The 18,929-nt window shown below is 44.6% G+C and overlaps 1 protein-coding gene across 1 annotated transcript in view; it reads left to right on the forward strand.

Annotated features, from left to right (window-relative positions):
- Positions 1-18,929, forward strand: part of LOC120990939 (protein unc-13 homolog A-like) — a 2,175,961-nt gene that overhangs the window by 620,907 nt on the left and 1,536,125 nt on the right. The window contains exon 11 of the mRNA XM_040419831.1: positions 12,827-12,905. Within this exon, the coding sequence (XP_040275765.1) occupies positions 12,827-12,905 (79 nt within the window). The remainder of the gene's footprint in view (positions 1-12,826; positions 12,906-18,929) is intronic.

The following is an 18,929-nucleotide window of genomic DNA, read 5'->3' on the forward strand; positions in this document are numbered from 1 at the left end:
AAATGATATTTTTCAATTTCAGTTGTAAATTTTTTTTTTTAAAAACGACATCTATATATAAATTTTTCTCTAAATTTATTGTTCTACATGTCTTTGATGTTTGGGTAAAAAAAAAATGGTTTGGTTAAAAGTTATAGCGTTTACAAACTATGGTACAAAAATGTGAATTTCCGCTTTTTGAAGCAGCTCTGACTTTCTGAGCACCTGTCATGTTTCCTGAGGTTCTACAATGCCCAGACAGTAGAAAAACCCCACAAATAACCCCATTTCGGAAAGTAGACACCCTAAGGTATTCGCTGATGGGCATAGTGAGTTCATAGAACTTTTTATTTTTTGTCACAAGTTAGCGGAAAATGATGATTTTTTTTATTTATTTTTTTCCTTACAAAGTCTCATATTCTACTAACTTGTGACACAAAATAAGAACTTCCATGAACTCACTATGCCCATCACGAAATACCTTGGGGTGTCTTCTTTCCAAAATGGGGTCACTTGTGGGGTAGTTATACTGCCCTGCTGGGTGAGATAAATATCTTGGTCAAATGCCAACTTTGTATAAAGAAATGGGAAAAGTTGTCGTTTGCCGAGATATTTCTCTCACCCAGCATGGGTATATGTAAAAAGACACCCCAAAACACATTCCCCAACTTCTCCTGAGTACGGCAATACCAGATGTGTGGCACTTTTTTGCAGCCTAGGTGGGCAAAGGGGCCCACATTCCAAAGAGCACCTTTAGGATTTCACAGGGCATTTTTTACACATTTTGATTTCAAACTACTTCTCACGCATTAGGGCCCCTAAAATGCCAGGGCAGTATAACTACCCCACAAGTGACCCCATTTTGGAAAGAAGACACCCCAAGGTATTTCGTGATGGGCATAGTGAGTTCATGGAAGTTTTTATTTTTTGTCACAAGTTAGTGGAATATGAGACTTTGTAAGAAAAAAATAAATAAAAAACAAATCATCATTTTCCGCTAACTTGTGACAAAAAAAAAAAATTCTAGGAACTCGCCATGCCCCTCACGGAATACCTTGGGGTGTGTTCTTTACAAAATGGGGTCACTTGTGGGGTAGTTATACTGCCCTGGCATTTTAGGGGCCCTAATGCTTGAGAAGTAGTTTGAAATCAAAATGTGTAAAAAATGCCCTGTGAAATCCTAAAGGTGCTCTTTGGAATGTGGGCCCATTTGCCCTCCTAGGCTGCAAAAAAGTGTCACACATCTGGTATCGCCGTACTCAGAAAAAGTAGGGCAATGTGTTTTGGGGTGTCTTTTTACATATACCCATGCTGGGTGAGAGAAATATCTCGGCAAAAGACAACTTTTCCCATTTTTTTTATACAAAGTTGGCATTTGACCAAGATATTTCTCTCACCCAGCATGGGTATATGTAAAAAGACACACCAAAACACATTGCCCAACTTCTCCCGAGTACGGAGATGCCACATGTGTGACACTTTTTTGTAGCCTAGATGCGCAAAGGGGCCCAAATTCCTTTTATGAGGGCATTTTTAGACATTTGGATCCCAGACTTCTTCTCACGCTTTAGGGCCCATAAAATGCCAGGGCAGTAATAATACCCCACATGTGACCCCATTTTGGAAAGAAGACACCCCAAGATATTCAATGAGGGGCATGGCGAGTTCATAGAAAAAAATAATTTTTGGCACAAGTTAGCGGAAATTGTTTTTTTTTTTTTCTCACAAAGTCTCCCTTTCCGCTAACTTGGGACAAAAATTTCAATCTTTCATGGACTCAATATGCCCCTCAGCGAATACCTTGGGGTGTCTTCTTTCCGAAATGGGGTCACATGTGGGGTATTTATACTGCCCTGGCATTTTAGGGGCCCTAAAGCATGAGAAGAAGTCTGGAATATAAATGTCTAAAAATTTTTACGCATTTGGATTCCGTGAGGGGTATGGTGAGTTCATGTGAGATTTTATTTTTTGTCACAAGTTAGTGGAATATGAGACTTTGTAAGAAAAAACAAAAAAACAAACAAAAAAAAAATCAATTTCCACTAACTTGTGCCCAAAAAATGTCTGAATGGAGCCTTACAAGGGGGTGATCAATGAAAGGGGGGTGATCAGGGAGTCTATATGGGGTGAGAAACCCCCTGTAAGGCTCCATTCAGACGTCCGTATGTGTTTTGCGGATCCGATCCGTGGATCCGTAAAACACATACGGACGTCTGAATGGAGCCTTACAGGGAGGTGATCAATGACAGGGGGGTGATCAGGGAGTCTATATGGGGTGATCACCTCCCTGTCATTGATCACCCCCCTGTAAGGCTCCATTCAGACGTCCGTATGTGTTTTGCGGATCCGATCCATGGATCCTTGGATCCGCAAAACACATACGGACCTCTGAATGGAGCCAGCCTTACAAGGGGGTGATCAATGACAGGGGGGTGATCAGGGAGTCTATATGGGGTGATCATTCCCCTGTAAGGCTCCATTCAGACGTCCGTATGTGTTTTGCGGATCCAATCCATGGATCCGTGTATCCGTAAAACACATACGGACGTCTGAATGGAGCCTTACAGGGGGGTGATAAATGACAGAGGGGTGATCAGGGAGTCTATATGGGGTGATCACCCCCGTCGTTGATCACCCCCCTGTAAGGCTCCATTCAGACGTCCGTATGTGTTTTGCGGATCCGATCCATGTATCCGTGGATCCGTAAAACACATACAGACATCTGAATGGAGCCTTACAGGGGGGTGATCAATGACAGGGGGTGATCAATGACAGGGGGGTGATCAGGGAGTCTATATGGGGTGATCAGGGGTTAATAAGGGGTTAATAAGTGACTGGGGGGGTGTAGTGTGGTGTGGTGCTTGGTGCTACTTATTACAGAGCTGCCTGTGTCCTCTGGTGGTCGATCCAAGCAAAGGGGACCACCAGAGGACCAGGTAGCAGGTATATTAGACGCTGTTATCAAAACAGCGTCTAATATACCAGTTAGGGGTTAAAAAAATCACATCTACAGCCTGCCAGCGAACGATCGCCGCTGGCAGGCTGGAGATCCTCTCGCTTACCTGCAGTTCCTGTGAACGCGCGCGCCTGTGTGCGCGCGTTCACAGGAAATCTCGCGTCTCGCGAGATGACGCGTATATGCGTGACTCTGCCTGGAGCTGCCGCCTCCGGAACGCGATCCTGCGTTAGGCGGTCCGGAGGCGGTTAAAATGCAAGAAAAACTATACAAGTATGGTATCATTGTAACCGTACTGACCTGGAGAATGCAGGTACTGTAACAGGTCAATTTTACAGCATATTGAACTGTCAGTATTGAGTTTTTTCTGAATTCCACCCCATTAGAAAGTACAACTTTTCCCACAAAAAATAAGCCCTCATAAGGCTATGTGAACGGAAAAATTAAAAAGTTAGGACTCTGGAAAGGCGAGCAATAAAAAAGGAAACACAAACATGGAAATCACAAGGTTTTTTAGTATTGGGTATTAACTGGTTAAAAATACACCATAGGTGATACATTGCCTTTAGTAACCCTGAATTTGACTTTTTAAGGAGGTTCCTAGTGTTTGAAATAAACATTTGTTTTAGGGCTCATGCACATGGCCATTGTGCTGCTGTTCCGTGCATTGGGGACCGTAATTTGCGGTCCCCTAATATAGTTACATAGTAAATACGGTTGAAAAAAGACATAAGTCTATCAAGTTCAACCAAGGAATAGGTGGGGATGCGAATCCCAGAAGGAAGTGAAACTCAGATTTCTACACATTTTCATAAGCAATAATGTTGTTTACTTTTAAGAAATCATCTAAACCCTTTTTAAAACTGTCCACTGTTCCTGCTGTGACTACATCCGGAGGAAGTCTATTCTACAGCTTCACCGTTCTTACAGTAAAAAAGCTTTGACGCTTCCGGAGACTGAACTTTTTTGTATGGCCCATTTATATATTATTATAGTTTAACCCCTTCCCGACTGCAATCAGTTTATATACGTGATATTTGCACATGCCCCGTGCAGCTATCACGTCTATAAACGTCAAGCAAGTTCTTTAATCCAAGCGCTGCAAAGTGCTTGGATTAAAGCTTCTGCCCCTGTCCTGCTGCTGTCACGGACAGCATACAGTTCAGTAAAACCGGCAAGGGACCAATCAGAGTGGCCCCTTGCCGGCAATCGATCCGATTGGTTAGTCTATACAGCGTGACCTACAGCGGCGGGTCTTGCGGGATCACGCGCTGCATGACGGGATTGCCCGCGCAGCCCACAAGTAGCGGAACAATTACAAGAGGGGTGGGGAATAGCCAAATTAAAAAATATTTTGAACCAAAAGGTGTTATGGGGGCTCTGTGGATGGCACTGTTATGGGGGCTCTGTGGATGACACTGTTATGGGGGCTCTGTGGATGGCACTGTTATGGGGGCTCTGTGGGTGGCACTGTTGTGGGGGCTCTGTGGATGGCACTGTTGTGGGGGGGGGATCTGTGGGTGACACATATATAGCACCTTATGCTATATATGTGTCATCCACAGATCCCCCCCATAACAGTGTCCCTGTGAGTGAATGATGTAATGGCAGCGGGGCCCGGTGAAGTCACTGTATTCTATTACACCGGGCCCCGCTCACTGTAATACTAATATTCATATGTGAACAACTTGAAGTCCTCTGCGATCCTCTCCATCTGAGCTCTCTGTACTCACAAACTCAGTAGCAGGCCGGGCGGCAGTGCAACTCACTGACGTCACGCGCCTGCTCCTCCCACTTTATGAATGAAGCAGGCGGAGCCAGTGGCGTTGCTAGGGCTGGTGTCACCTGTTGCGGTAGAAAATGGTGTCACCCATCCCCCCCCCCACCTCCTCCCGAAGCAATAATTTTTTTGCCATATATGGGGGCTATGGTGGTGCTGCTGCCATAGGGGGCATCCGTTAGCTCAGCAGACCCCCCCTAGCAGTCAGAGCCTGGTCTCGGGAGGGGCACTTCCAGATTATTTTCTGTCCACCACCACAAAACAATGGTGCTTATAGAACAGACTACACAGTGTAGCGGTATACTGTATATTGTGGGGCAAAGTGTAGAGGTATACTGTACATTGTGTGGCACAGTGTAGAGGTATACTGTATATTGTGTGGCACAGTGTAGCAGTATACTGTATATTGTGTGGCACAGTGTAGAGGTATACTGTATATTGTGTGGCACAGTGTAGAGGTATACTGTATATTGTGTGGCACAGTGTAGCGGTATACTATATATTGTGTGGCACAGTGTAGAGGTATACTGTATATTGTGTGGCACAGTGTAGAGTATACTGTATATTGTGTGGCACAGTGTAGAGGTATACTGTATATTGTGTGGCACAGTGTAGAGGTATACTGTATATTGTGGGGCACAGTGTAGAGGTATACTGTGTATTGTGGGGCACAGTGTAGAGGTATACTGTATATTGTGGGGCACAGTGTAGAGTATACTGTATATTGTGGGGCACAGTCTAGAGGTATACTGTATATTGTGGGGCACAGTCTAGAGGTATACTGTATATTGTGGGGCACAGTGTAGAGGTATACTGTATATTGTGTGGCACAGTGTAGAGGTATACTGTATATTGTGTGGCACAGTGTAGCGGTATACTGTATATTGTGTGGCACAGTGTAGAGTATACTGTATCTTGTGTGGCACAGTGTAGAGGTATACTGTATATTGTGGGGCACAGTGTAGCGGTATACTGTATATTGTGTGGCACAGTGTAGAGGTATACTGTATATTGTGTGGCACAGTGTAGAGGTATACTGTATATTGTGGGGCACAGTGTAGAGGTATACTGTATATTGTGGGGCACAGTGTAGAGGTATACTGTATATTGTGGGGCACAGTTGTAATTGTTGCACACCTGGTTGTTGCCCAATTAAACTATGCCCCTCGGAGTGGGAGGTGGACTGGCAAGAGGCACATGCTGGGGTCTTGAGTCCCACGGAATTCCGGCAAAAGAGCTCCATGTCCATGGAAGCCCAGTTGGTGACGTGCTGGAATTGGGCAAGAGGGGCGGCAGCCATAGAAGAAAACGAGCTGTGGTAGTCGTAAAAGGCATGCCCGCCGTACTTGTACTACAGATTCGTGATTCTGTACAGATAGATGTTCAACTACACCCGCCTCCCAGGGTGGGCTGAACAGATGATATCCCTGAATAAACTGAAGGCCAGGACAAACTCTGTGATGGACAATTTTTGTTAAGGCGGGTATCCTTGGCTTTAAGAATGATAGATACGTCGCCGCAAGCGATCATTTTACTTTCTACCGTGTCGTGGGTGGCTATGAGGAGGGAAGCCAAATTAACATCCTTTCCTTCCAGGATATCTCTCTTAATGTTGGCAGGGATAAAATGCAAGGGAGCTACCTCAGGCATGTTCGGGACCCTGCCTGGAGAAGTGGTGCGTGAGGTAGAGGCTACTGAAATGGGCGATGCGGACTGGCTGGTTGCTAGCCCCCTGGATTCTATTGCCAGCAGCCTAGCTTGCACATCCGAGACTGCGGTGGAAATGGTGTTTATCATGGAATGTAGCTGTGTCAATGAAAGTTGGAGGGTGGACATGGAAACTTACTCCAATGATGGAGCTGCTGGCTCGGACATCAAGAGCCTGTATAATATTGCCTTCCGGGCAGAAGCTGGGCAATGAATCCCTCTCTTGTTTAGTTCCGCAATTAGTTTAGGAATTGTCCAACTTCTTAGGGACGGGATGCTGGCATGTTCAGACGTAAGAGTTTCTGGGACCGACAGGGCCTCCTCGATGTCTGATGTGTGCGACATGATACGACTGAAAATTGTACAGAGGAATGACAGTTGACACACGTAAACCTAAATGACGGAACAGGCAACAGACATTAGTAATTAATAAACGTAAGCCTGAGTAACGTAACAGGAAACGGACATTAATAATTAATAGACGTAAGGCTGAATAACATAACAGGCAACAGACATTGGTAATTAATAAACGTAAGCCTGAATAACTTAACAGGCAACAGACAATATTTAATGATAAACGTAAGCCTGAGTAACGTAACAGGCAAAAGACATTAGTAATTAATAAAGGTAAGCCTGGGTAACAGACATTAGTGATCAATAACGTAAACCTGAATAACGTAAAATAGATACCCAAAACTGACAAATCAGGACAGCAATTTGTATAATATAGAATAACAAGTTTTTATTAAACATATACTTATTTAAAACATTTATAGAAATCCATATATATTAGCAGCATTAGTCACACAGGAATAATATCCACAGATCTGTCACTTATAATACATATAACTAGCAATTAGTCTCCCAGGCTATGGGTAACAATAAGCCCCAGCCCTAAGTTAATACTTAAAGTGCATAGTGCCACAAAATACAGATCACATACAGGAGAGGAATTCAGTAAAAAATACAGACCAAGACAGTCCTGGATCCCAGAATAACGTAACGTGACATTAGCAATTAATAAACGTAAGCCTGAGTGACGTGACAGGCAACAGATATTAGTAACCAATAAATAGTAAGCCTGAATAACGTAATGGGCGACAGACATTAGCAATTAATAAACATAAGCCTGGATAACGTAACAGGCAACAGACATTAGTAATTAATAAAATGTAAGCCTAAACATAACAGGCCATGGACCCTAGTAGTTCGGAAATTATTATTATTATTATTTTTTTTTTTTTAAGTGATAGGAGAATGACAAGGTGATTTACGAGTTGCTTGAGGTGTTCCCCTGTATGAATATTTAAAATTTGAGTAAAAATGGCGACTGTACTTTCTTTAGGGGGACTGGAACCGCTGAAAAACTGACGCTGGTGGTAGGAGCTGGCAGTGGAGTTAGTGGCCGGTCCCCCTGATAAGGCTTTTGACAGCCTCCTGCCTAGGTACCTGACTGGGTCTACCCAATTGACAATAATCGGAAAGAACGGGACTCCTGAACCGGGGAGGGAGGATGAACCTGAAGCCTGAAAAAGATAAGTGGGTGTTAAGCAGCCCGGGTCGAGATAGAGCAGAGCAAAGGAACATGAGGGGTTGTTTTTTTTTGCACCTCATATGAGTGCGATTGAGTTCCCCTCTTCACCTTGGCATAGTGATTGACGGATTTGAGCCGGTGCAGTGAATCTTATAGCTTACAAACGCACCACCACACTGGCGAATGGACATGGGAGAAGATCGGCTCCTGTGCATGCAACGACCGGATCCCCCTCCCCCAGTGCCGCAGAATGAACCCCATGCGCAACATGCGTGGTGCACCAGGAGGACACCCTCCGTTATGCCGTCTATGACACCCCCGCACAAGCACATGCGGCGGCCCACGCACAGCCGTCTCAGGCCCTCGGCACACACTGCTCTGGGGGGCACACCACACCACGAGCCGGTCCTCATGCACCGATAGCATGCACCTGAGATGACGGACCCCACGGTGAAGCTGCGCCATGACACGAGACACCCTGCAGAGGGAGCACTCACGCAACAGCTGCCACGGGCGACACAGAAGCGGCCAGAGCCCGCAAGGAGCGAGACGGGCTGAAGCAGGAGAGCCAGAATCGGCCTTCGATCATGTGGGGGCTGTGCTGGCTCGTGCAGCCCTAAAATACATCAGCATGCTGGCTCGCATAACTGTGCGGATGCCGCAGTGCAAGGCGAGCCCGTGCCGTCCTGCGCAAGAAAAGCGCCGACCGGCTTCAGAGAGCTGCGGCTCGTTTATATTTACCTGACCCGATGTGCGCCTCCGTCTCGCTGCTGCTGAAGTAGGGGAAGATAAGCCGCTTGCTTGGAGCGAAAAAGGAGGACGAAAACGCCCGCCAACTCTGTGGAGCTCTTGCACCTGAGACGAACATGCCCCCTAGAGACCTGGAGCGCACAGGTGACCGGTGAGGCCGTGCCTCCGTATTTATGAGGCCTTCACCCCTCCCACAAATACAGGCTGACTTATCAGCCTTACCTATATACAGTTGCAAGAAAAAGTTTGTGAACCCTTTGGAATTATATGGATTTCTGCACAAATTGGTCATAAAATGTGATCTGATCTTCATCTAAGTCACAACAATAGACAATCACAGTCTGCTTAAACTAATAACACACAAAGAATTAAATGTTACCATGTTATTATTCAACACACCATGTAAACATTCACAGTGCAGGTGGAAAAAGTATGTGAACCCTTGGATTTAATAACTGGTTTAACCTCCTTTGGCAGCAATAACTTCAACCAAACGTTTCCTGTAGTTGCAGATCAGACGTGCACAACGGTCAGGAGTAATTCTTGACCATTCCTCTTTACAGAACTTTTTCAGTTCAGCAATATTCTTGGGATGTCTGGTGTGAATCGCTTTCTTGAAGTCATGGCACAGCATCTCAATCGGGTTGAGGTCAGGACTCTGACTGGGCCACTCCAGAAGGCGTATTTTCTTCTGTTTAAGCCATTCTGTTGTTGATTTACTTCTATGCTTTGGGTCGTTGTCCTGTTGCAACACCCATCTTCTGTTGAGCTTCAGCTGGTGGACAGATGGCCTTAAGTTCTCCTGCAAAATGTCTTGATAAACTTGGGAATTCATTTTTCCTTCGATAATAGCAATCCGTCCAGGCCCTGACGCAGCAAAGCAGCCCCAAACCATGATGCCCCCACCACCATACTTCTCAGTTGGGATGAGGTTTTGATGTTGGTGTGCTGTTCCTCTTTTTCTCCACACATATTGTTGTGTGTTTCTTCCAAACAACTCAACCTTGGTTTCATCTGTCCACAGAAGATTTTGCCAGTACTGCTGTGGAACATCCAGGTGCTCTTGTGCAAACTGTAAACGTGCAGCAATGTTTTTTTTGGACAGCAGTGGCTTCCTCTGTGGTATCCTCCCATGAAATCCAATCTTGTTTAGTGTTTTACGTATCATAGATTCGCTAACAGGGATGTTAGCATATGCCAGAGACTTTTGTAAGTCTTTAGCTGACATTCTAGGATTCTTCTTCACCTCATTGAGCAGTCTGTGCTGTGCTCTTGCAGTCATCTTTACAGGACGGCCACTCCTTGGGAGAGTAGCAGCAGTGCTGAACTTTCTCCATTTATAGACAATTTGTCTTACCGTGGACTGATGAACAGCAAGGCTTTTGGAGATACTTTTATAACCCTTTCCAGTTTATGCAAGTCAACAATTCTTAATCGTAGGTCCTCTGAGAGCTCTTTTGTGCGAGGCATCATTCACATCAGGCAATACTTCTTGTGAAAAGCAAACCTAGAACTGGTGTGTGTTTTTTATAGGGCAGGGCAGCTGTAACCAACACCTCCAATCTCATCTCATTGATTGGACTCCAGTTGGCTTACACCTCACTACAATTAGCTCTTGGAGATGTCATTAGTCTAGGGGTTCACAAACTTTTTCCACCTACACTGTGAATGTTTACATGGTGTGTTCAATAAAGACATTTAATTATTTGTGTGTTATTAGTTTAAGCAGACTGTGATTGTCTATTGTTGTGACTTAGATGAAGATCAGATCACATTTTATGACCAATTTGTGTAGAAATCCATATAATTCACATACCGTATTTTTCGCCCCATAAGATACACTTTTTCTCCCCCCACAAAATGGGGGGAAAATGCCCCTGCGTCTTATGGGGCGAATGTTTGCAGTTTTACATCGCAAGCTGCGATGTACAAGCGAGCGGGGACTCGGGGAGGGACTGGGAGGAGGAGCTGGGGGCCGGCAGTAGCGGCGGGGCGGTGCAGTCAGTGTAGTATAGCCCCGCCGCTCCGGTATACTAATATAAGATGTCTTATTCAATTAATAGTTATTAAACATGTCCCCTCACTCCTAATAGTACCTTACATCCTAACAGCTTCTGTAGAATGCAGGCAGGCAGGCCGGGCGGCAGTGTAACTCCCTGATGTCACGTGCCTGCGCCGCCTACTTTATGAATGAAGCAGGCAGCGCAGGCAAGTGACGTCAGTGAGGGACGCGCTGGCCGACTGGCCTGCCTGCCGGCATTGTACAGAAGCGGTTAGGATGTAAGGTACTAATAGGAGTTGGGTGGCATGTTTAATAACTATTAATTGAATTAGACATCTTATATTAGTATACCGGAGCGGCGGGGGGGGGGGGGGGTGATCTGTGGATGACATTTTTATGGGGGACATCTGTGGATGGCACAGTTATGGGCTGGGGGGGTCTGTGGATGGCACTGTTATGGGGTGGGGGGGTCTGTGGATGGCACATATATAACAGTGCCACCCACAGATCCCCCCTGTAACAGTGCCACCCACAGATCCCCCTGTAACAGTGCCATCCACAGATCCCCCCGTAACAGTGCCATCCACAGATCCCCCCTGTAACAGTGCCATCCACAGATCCCCCCTGTAACAGTGCCATCCACAGATCCCCCCTGTAACAGTGCCATCCACAGATCCCCCTGTAACAGTGCCACCCACAGATCCCCCCTGTAACAGTGCCATCCACAGATCCCCCTGTAACAGTGCCATCCACAGATCCCCCCTGTAACAGTGCCGTCCACAGATCCCCCCTGTAACAGTGCCGTCCACAGATCCCCCCTGTAACAGTGCAAGCCACAGATCCCCCCATACCAGTGTCAGTCATCCACAGATCCCCCCATAACAGTGTCAGTCATCCACAGATCCCCCCATAACAGTGTCAGTCATCCACAGATATCCCCATAACAGTGTCAGTCATCCACAGATCCCCTCATAACAGTGTCTCTCATCCACAGATCCCCCCCATAACAGTGTCCGTCATCCACAGATCCCCTCATAGCAGTGTCCGTCATCCACAGATCCCCCCCATAACAGTGTCCGTCATCCACAGATCTCCAGTAATAGTGCCATCCACAGACCACCATTAGTTCCAAACCCACCAAACACACAGCACACCTTTTTGTTAAAAATATTATTTTCCTCCCCAAAAACCTAGGTGCGTCTTATGGGCCGGTGCGTCTTATAGGTCGAAAAATACAGTACTTTTTCTTGCAACTATATATATATATATATATATATATATATATATATATATATATATATATATATAGACGAAAGTAGGACAGCACTCCAGAAATCCAAAAAATAAAATAAAAACTTTATTCCCCATGTGGTACAGTGACGTTTCGGAGCCTTTTTCAAGCAAAGAACGAAAGCAAAGTGAGATATATATATATATATATATATATATATATACCCAGCAATACCAAACAAATAAATTTCCTGATTACACTTCATAATTGCTCATTAAGTTATTAAAATACAAATTCCATAATTCCATCATATTAAACCATACAATATTTGTGAAAAAACTAGAATGTACATAAAAATTCATTCATAAACACAGTGACATGATCCAATTAAAAAACTGTAATATATACCTTATCCCAATATATCATAGATAAATTTCATATAAACAGTGATCCCATGCATACATAACTGATCAATGTAATAAATATATAGTGCAAAGTGTAGTGTATTAAAACATGATCAGGAAAACGAGAGGGGAGCAGTGGACTAAATCATATCCACACCGTCAATGAAAACAAAGCGCCATATTTAATATTGGTAACTAGTCAAACTAAGACTCATAGAGAGTCAATATTTAGGGCTTATATGAAAAAGTCGGGTCACAAGAAGGGGATGCTCTCTATCACGAAAACAACACCCTCCGACCCAGGGAAAAACCTGGACCGATCCCCACACATCAGTACGGGTACCAACACATGCTACTCTCAGGTGTCAACCAATATGCCAAGCCCAAGAGGGGTCTCCTCAATATTAAAGACTAGTTCAACATAAGATGAATGTATAAGATATATATTTATGTATTTTTTTATTTCATTTTATTGTGTTACAGGGATGAGACCTCCGGCATTTCAAGAGCTAAATCAAACTGGCTTAGGGCATTCAACAAAGTGCGGATGCAGCTACAAGAGGTATGTTTGTCGACACAAAGTGCTACGAGTCATAAATATTAATTTGTGTCTTCTGGAATAGCCATTTTTTTTGAATAACTTAAACAGTGGTTAAGCTGTCAAAAAGGTTTGATGTTCACCCAGAAGAACTCAGAATTTTTAAGTTCAATATTGCATATAGTACTCATCACCTTTTATGTTGCCCTTTCTGATTGCCATTGTATGTTATTCATGTTTTATTTCCTTTTTATTTTTTTGTCATTTTATGATTTTTCCATTCAGAATGGCTCCCTCTGTTCACCCCCTCCCTGTTCACCCCCTCATCTTAAACATCACTCAGTCCCACTGACAGAGGCCAAGGATATCCATCACAGGTAGGTCAGGAATGAGTGACTTATTACTATATATATATGGTATATTGGTCGTGATTAAACAATGATGGAATCACAAAGAATATCTGGATATCATAAACAGTATTGTATATGATGCCACTATATACTGTAAAGTAAGAAGCATTTATCAAAGCAACGCAAAATACACTTGCTTTAAAGATAAAACTACCATGTGAAGAACACAGCTCAGATCCTAATGGATTTTGCTTTTGTCCTTCTTCATAATATTTAAATGATATTAAAGCTGATTATACAGATCCATGTGGACAGGGTATATTTCTTGCTTGTGTCATTTGGAGACACAGACAATTGTGGAGAAATGTTGTCCTCTTAGCCACCTCCCAAGCTCCCTCCTCTCCTCTTCCATTAGATGTCTTTCTCTCTTTCTTTCCTTGGGAAGGGAGGGGGTCTTCTCTTCTCTTTCTTCAGTTAGACCACGGATACAACTTGAGGCCCTGGCTTCAATGAAGCAAGTACTTTTCCTTTTTTCTCCATTCTCAGGCTCTCCCATTGTCCTCATTGGCTAGCAATTGACAGAAAAAGATGTACTGTTCATTTTCATTAGCCACATTTTCTTGCAATAGACACAACTCTAAATTTCAATGCAGTGAATCTTATCCCCTTTGTTCTGTCTGCCTGGCTCTGAGACACCATCTTTAGCCTGCCCACACACACTCTGAACCTGCTGTCCCATTAATATTCTTATTGAGGGAAGCACCTTTGTGAAGCGTCTCTAGTCACAGGCACACTGCTAGAGGGCTTAACAACTATTGAAGTGAGAATTCACTGAGCTCTTTGGCTGAAAGCTTGGGCAGCTGATTTGGTTTCCAAGCATTCTTTCATTGACTCCCACCTCCTGTTCGACCATCGGGCTATAATATTACTAAGGCTACTGGAGACAAGAATTCACATTTGCCCCAGAATAAACATTTGCACTCAGGTCCTTCCAAGAAATTGGTCCACAGTTTTTATTTTTTGGTAATTTATTCTGTTACCTTTTTTGCATGAAAACTGGCTCAACAGGGCATAGAAAGGAAACAGCCATGCTCTTATCCCTTGAAAACTGGTTCCTGCTACCTGAAGGTCAGCACTCATCACCCCAATCAGGCTTGCTTTACTGGCAGAAATCTCCTCTTTCAGGACATTTAAATCGGACACAACTCAGACATATTTATATGCAAAATTTAGGTTTTTTTTGTGTCCCGAGACCATTCCAACAAGTCAACCCTCTAGGGCTTTCAGGCAGTAGATTCTCCACTCCAAAGTATTAGCTCTTGTTTTTTTTTTACAGATGAAAGGTTCCAGAGTTACTCCTCAGATCTCATTGGGGATCCTCAAGAAGTACAGGTCTGACTATCCCTTCCTGGACCTGAAGCACCTCAGTTACTTTGTCCTAGTGTGTAATTTCTGGATGGAGTTACTGAGGTTAATGATTATTTATATGCAGAAGGTCAAATTAGGATGCTTATTTCCACATCCCATTCTGTCTGGTCCATCAGCACTTCCTCGGATTTGCTATCCAACCTTGTCAATATAGGATTGTGACATTTCTCTTTGGCATGGCAAAAAGCTCCTTATATTTTCACTAAGGTGTGCATCACTGTGGCAGGTGCAGCACTATGAAGTGCCTTTTGCGCTGTGGCATTAGAAGAAATCTGATATCTCTGACTTTTAGTTTAACCAGACTGTCTGTTACTCTGTAATTCCTCTAGCACCGTTCTATTGAAACAGTAGGTTTAAAGAGCACACCAAATGCTTGAAATAACTTCTTTATTAACTTCAACTCTTCTTCAAATAACACTGCCGCCTCCACAGCACATAGTCCATGTACAAAACACGTGTTGCATAAAGATTCATAAAATGGTGGTATGCATAAGATGGTGGTTAAACTTTTCAATCTTGTCATTCAACATAAAATGGTGGATATATTTCTCTCTTCAGTATCTGTACTCTCACTTTAAGTTATTTAAGCACTTAATGATCTCCCTGAGAGGTATATCTGAGGTCTAACTAATAGTTCACTTGCTGAATTTGGTCGCAATTTTCAATATGTAGTTAGCAGTAACTATTTGCAGATTGGTTGAGTATGATTTGGTATGGTTGTATGCAATTTGGATTGCAATATGGAATTTGAATTTGGATTGTGAACTTTGTAGTTTGCAGTTGGTGGAACTGTAAACACACATATAACTGGTTCAGTATACAGTTCTAATCACTATATTAACAGTAGGAACATTATATAACTGTTTTAAATACCTATTTTAGGCTCTCTGCTTCCATAAAACACAGCTCTTAGTGGAGTGAATGTCTGTTCAGCGTCTCTCCGCTGGTGTAAAGATCCTAGGGGGATTTCCCACACAGGCTGTGTGTGAGGCTGGCTGTGATTAGTCAAGACTCCTGCCCAGCAACAACAGTATAACTCTATGCTTTCTGTTGTTTCTGCTCTGTCATTAAGGTTACCTTACATTATATAATGAATCTTAAAGGCATATTATGTTTTCTGCTTCTGTGAACACAATATATAACAGTTTTATGACATCCAAACATGAAGTCACTGTAAATAACTCTGCTTTTGTCTTTAACACACAAACATAGAAACTGTATTAAGGTTATTGGCAGGTTTAGCTGTATAAACATATACAATTGCAAGAAAAAGTATGTGAACCCTTTGGAATTATATGGATTTCTGCACAAATTGGTCATAAAATGTGATTAGAGTTGAGCGAACACCTGGATGTTCGGGTTCGACGAGTTCGGCCGAACTTTCGAAAAATGTTCGGGTTCGGGATCCGAACTCGACCCGAACTTCATCCCGAACCCGAACCACATAGAAGTCAATGGGGACCCGAACTTTTGGGCACTAAAAAGGCTGTAAAACACACCCGGAAAGGGCTAGAGGGCTGCAAAAGGCAGCAAAATGTAGTTAAATCCCCTGCAAACAAATGTAGATAGGGAAATGATGAGTTAACATAAAATAAATAAAAATTAAACAATATTAATTGGAGTGAGGTCCCATAGCACAGAATCAGGCTTCAAGTCACCCACCAATGGAGAAGGTCACTTACTATTATTTTGACCACAGCACCCAGACAAAGGAGAGAGGTCCCACAGCAGAGAACCAGGCATCATATCACCCACCACAGGAGTAGGCCACCATTTAGTTACTTTGACCCCTACACCCAGACGGAGGAGAGAGGTTACACAGCAGAGAATCAGGCATTTAGATCACCCACCACAGGAGTAGGCCACCATTGAATCAGACCCCGGCAACCATGTCAGATGGCACAAGCATAAGCTTTATATCAATCAGCACAGGAGAAGGCGACTTTGACAGACTTTGACCCCTACACCCGGACGGAGGAGAGAGGTTTCAAAGCAGAGAATCAGGCATTTAGATCACCCACCACAGGAGTAGGCCCCAATTTAATGGGACCCCGGCAACCATGTCAGATGGCACAACCATCAGCTTCATATCAATCAGCACAGGAGAAGGCGACTTTGAAAGACTTTGACCCCTACACCCAGACGGAGGAGAGAGGTTTCACAGCAGAGAATCAGGCATTTAGATCACCCACCACAGGAGTAGGCCCCCATTGAATCAGACCCTGGCAACCATGTCAGATGGCACAACCATCAGCTTTATATCAATCAGCACAGGAGAAGGCGACTTTGAAAGACTTTGACCCCTACACCCAGATGGAGGAGAGAGGTTTCACAGCAGAGAATCAGGCATCATATCAACCACCACAGGAGAAGCCACCATTTAGTTACTTTGACCCCTGCACCCAGGAAGAGGAGAGAGGCACCACAGCACATATTCTGGCATCATATCAGCCACCACAGGAGAAGCCACCATTGAGTTACTTTGACCCCCGCACCCAGGAAGAGGAGAGAGGCACCACAGCACATATTCTGGCATCATATCAGCCACCACAGGAGAAGCCACCATTGAGTTACTTTGACCCCCGCACCCAGGAAGAGGAGAGAGGCACCACAGCACATATTCTGGCATCATATCAGCCACCACAGGAGAAGCCACCATTGAGTTACTTTGACCCCCGCACCCAGGAAGAGGAGAGAGGCACCACAGCACATATTCTGGCATCATATCAGCCACCACAGGAGAAGCCACCATTTAGTTACTTTTACCCCTTCACCCAAACAGAGGAGAGAGGTTCCACATCAGAGAATCAGGCATCATATCAACCACCACAGGAGTAGGCCACAATTTAGTTTATTTGACCCCTGCACCCAGGAAGAGGAGAGAGGCCCCACAGCACATATTCTGGCATCATATCAGCCACCACAGGAGTAGGCCACAATTTAATGGGACCCCGGCAACCATGTCAGATGGCACAACCATCAGCTTCATATCAATCAGCACAGGAGAAGGCGACTTTGAAAGACTTTGACCCCTACACCCAGATGGAGGAGAGAGGTTTCACAGCAGAGAATCAGGCACCACAGGAGAAGCCACCATTTAGTTACTTTGACCCCTGCACCCAGGAAGAGGAGAGAGGCACCACAGCACATATTCTGGCATCATATCAGCCACCACAGGAGAAGCCACCATTTAGTTACTTTGACCCCTGCACCCAGGAAGAGGAGAGAGGCACCACAGCACATATTCTGGCATCATATCAGCCACCACAGGAGAAGCCACCATTGAGTTACTTTGACCCCTGCACCCAGGAAGAGGAGAGAGGCCCCACAGCACATATTCTGGCATCATATCAGCCACCACAGGAGAAGCCACGATTGAGTTACTTTGACCCCTGCACACAGGAAGAGGAGAGAGGCCCCACAGCACATATTCTGGCATCATATCAGCCACCACAGGAGAAGCCACCATTTAGTTACTTTGACCCCTTCACCCAAACAGAGGAGAGAGGTTCCACATCAGAGAATCAGGCATCATATCAACCACCACAGGAGTAGGCCACAATTTAGTTTATTTGACCCCTGCACCCAGGAAGAGGAGAGAGACCCCACAGCACATATTCTGGCATCATATCACACACCACAGGAGAAGGCCTCTTTCAGTGATTTAGGCCTTTGGACCCAGACAGAGGAGAGAGGTCAGAGATTAGCTTCATATCCCCCAGCACAGCAGAAGACCGCTTTATTTGACTTAGGCCTCAGCACCCAGACAGAAGACAGAGGTAGCATGGCAGAGGTTATGGCTTCATGTCACCCGTTAGTTTAACCGGCCACTTTCATCTGGTTAGGCCCCGGCGCCCAGACAGAGAAGAGTTTCATTCAACTGTGGGTTTCATAAAATTTGTATCAAATAAAGAAGTGGCCCGTAGCACAACAAGACATGTTTTAGGCAGTTAATAAGGACTACTCTGCACAAGGGAGGGACAGGTCCTGTGGGATCCATACCTGGTTCATCTTTATGAAGGTCAGCTTGTCCACGTTGGCTGTGGACAGGCGGCTGCGCTTGTCAGTAATGACGCCCCCTGCCGTGCTGAATACGCGTTCAGATAAAACGCTGGCCGCCGGGCAGGAAAGCACCTCCAAGGCATAACATGCTAACTCTGGCCACGTGGACAATTTCGAAACCCAGTAGTTGAATGGGGCCGAACCATCCGTCAGGATGTGGAGGGGTGTGCAGACATACTGTTCAACCATGTTAGTGAAATGCTGCCTC

The sequence above is a fragment of the Bufo bufo genome, chromosome 2 (assembly GCF_905171765.1).
Source record: "Bufo bufo chromosome 2, aBufBuf1.1, whole genome shotgun sequence".
Taxonomy (NCBI): Eukaryota; Metazoa; Chordata; class Amphibia; order Anura; family Bufonidae; genus Bufo; species Bufo bufo.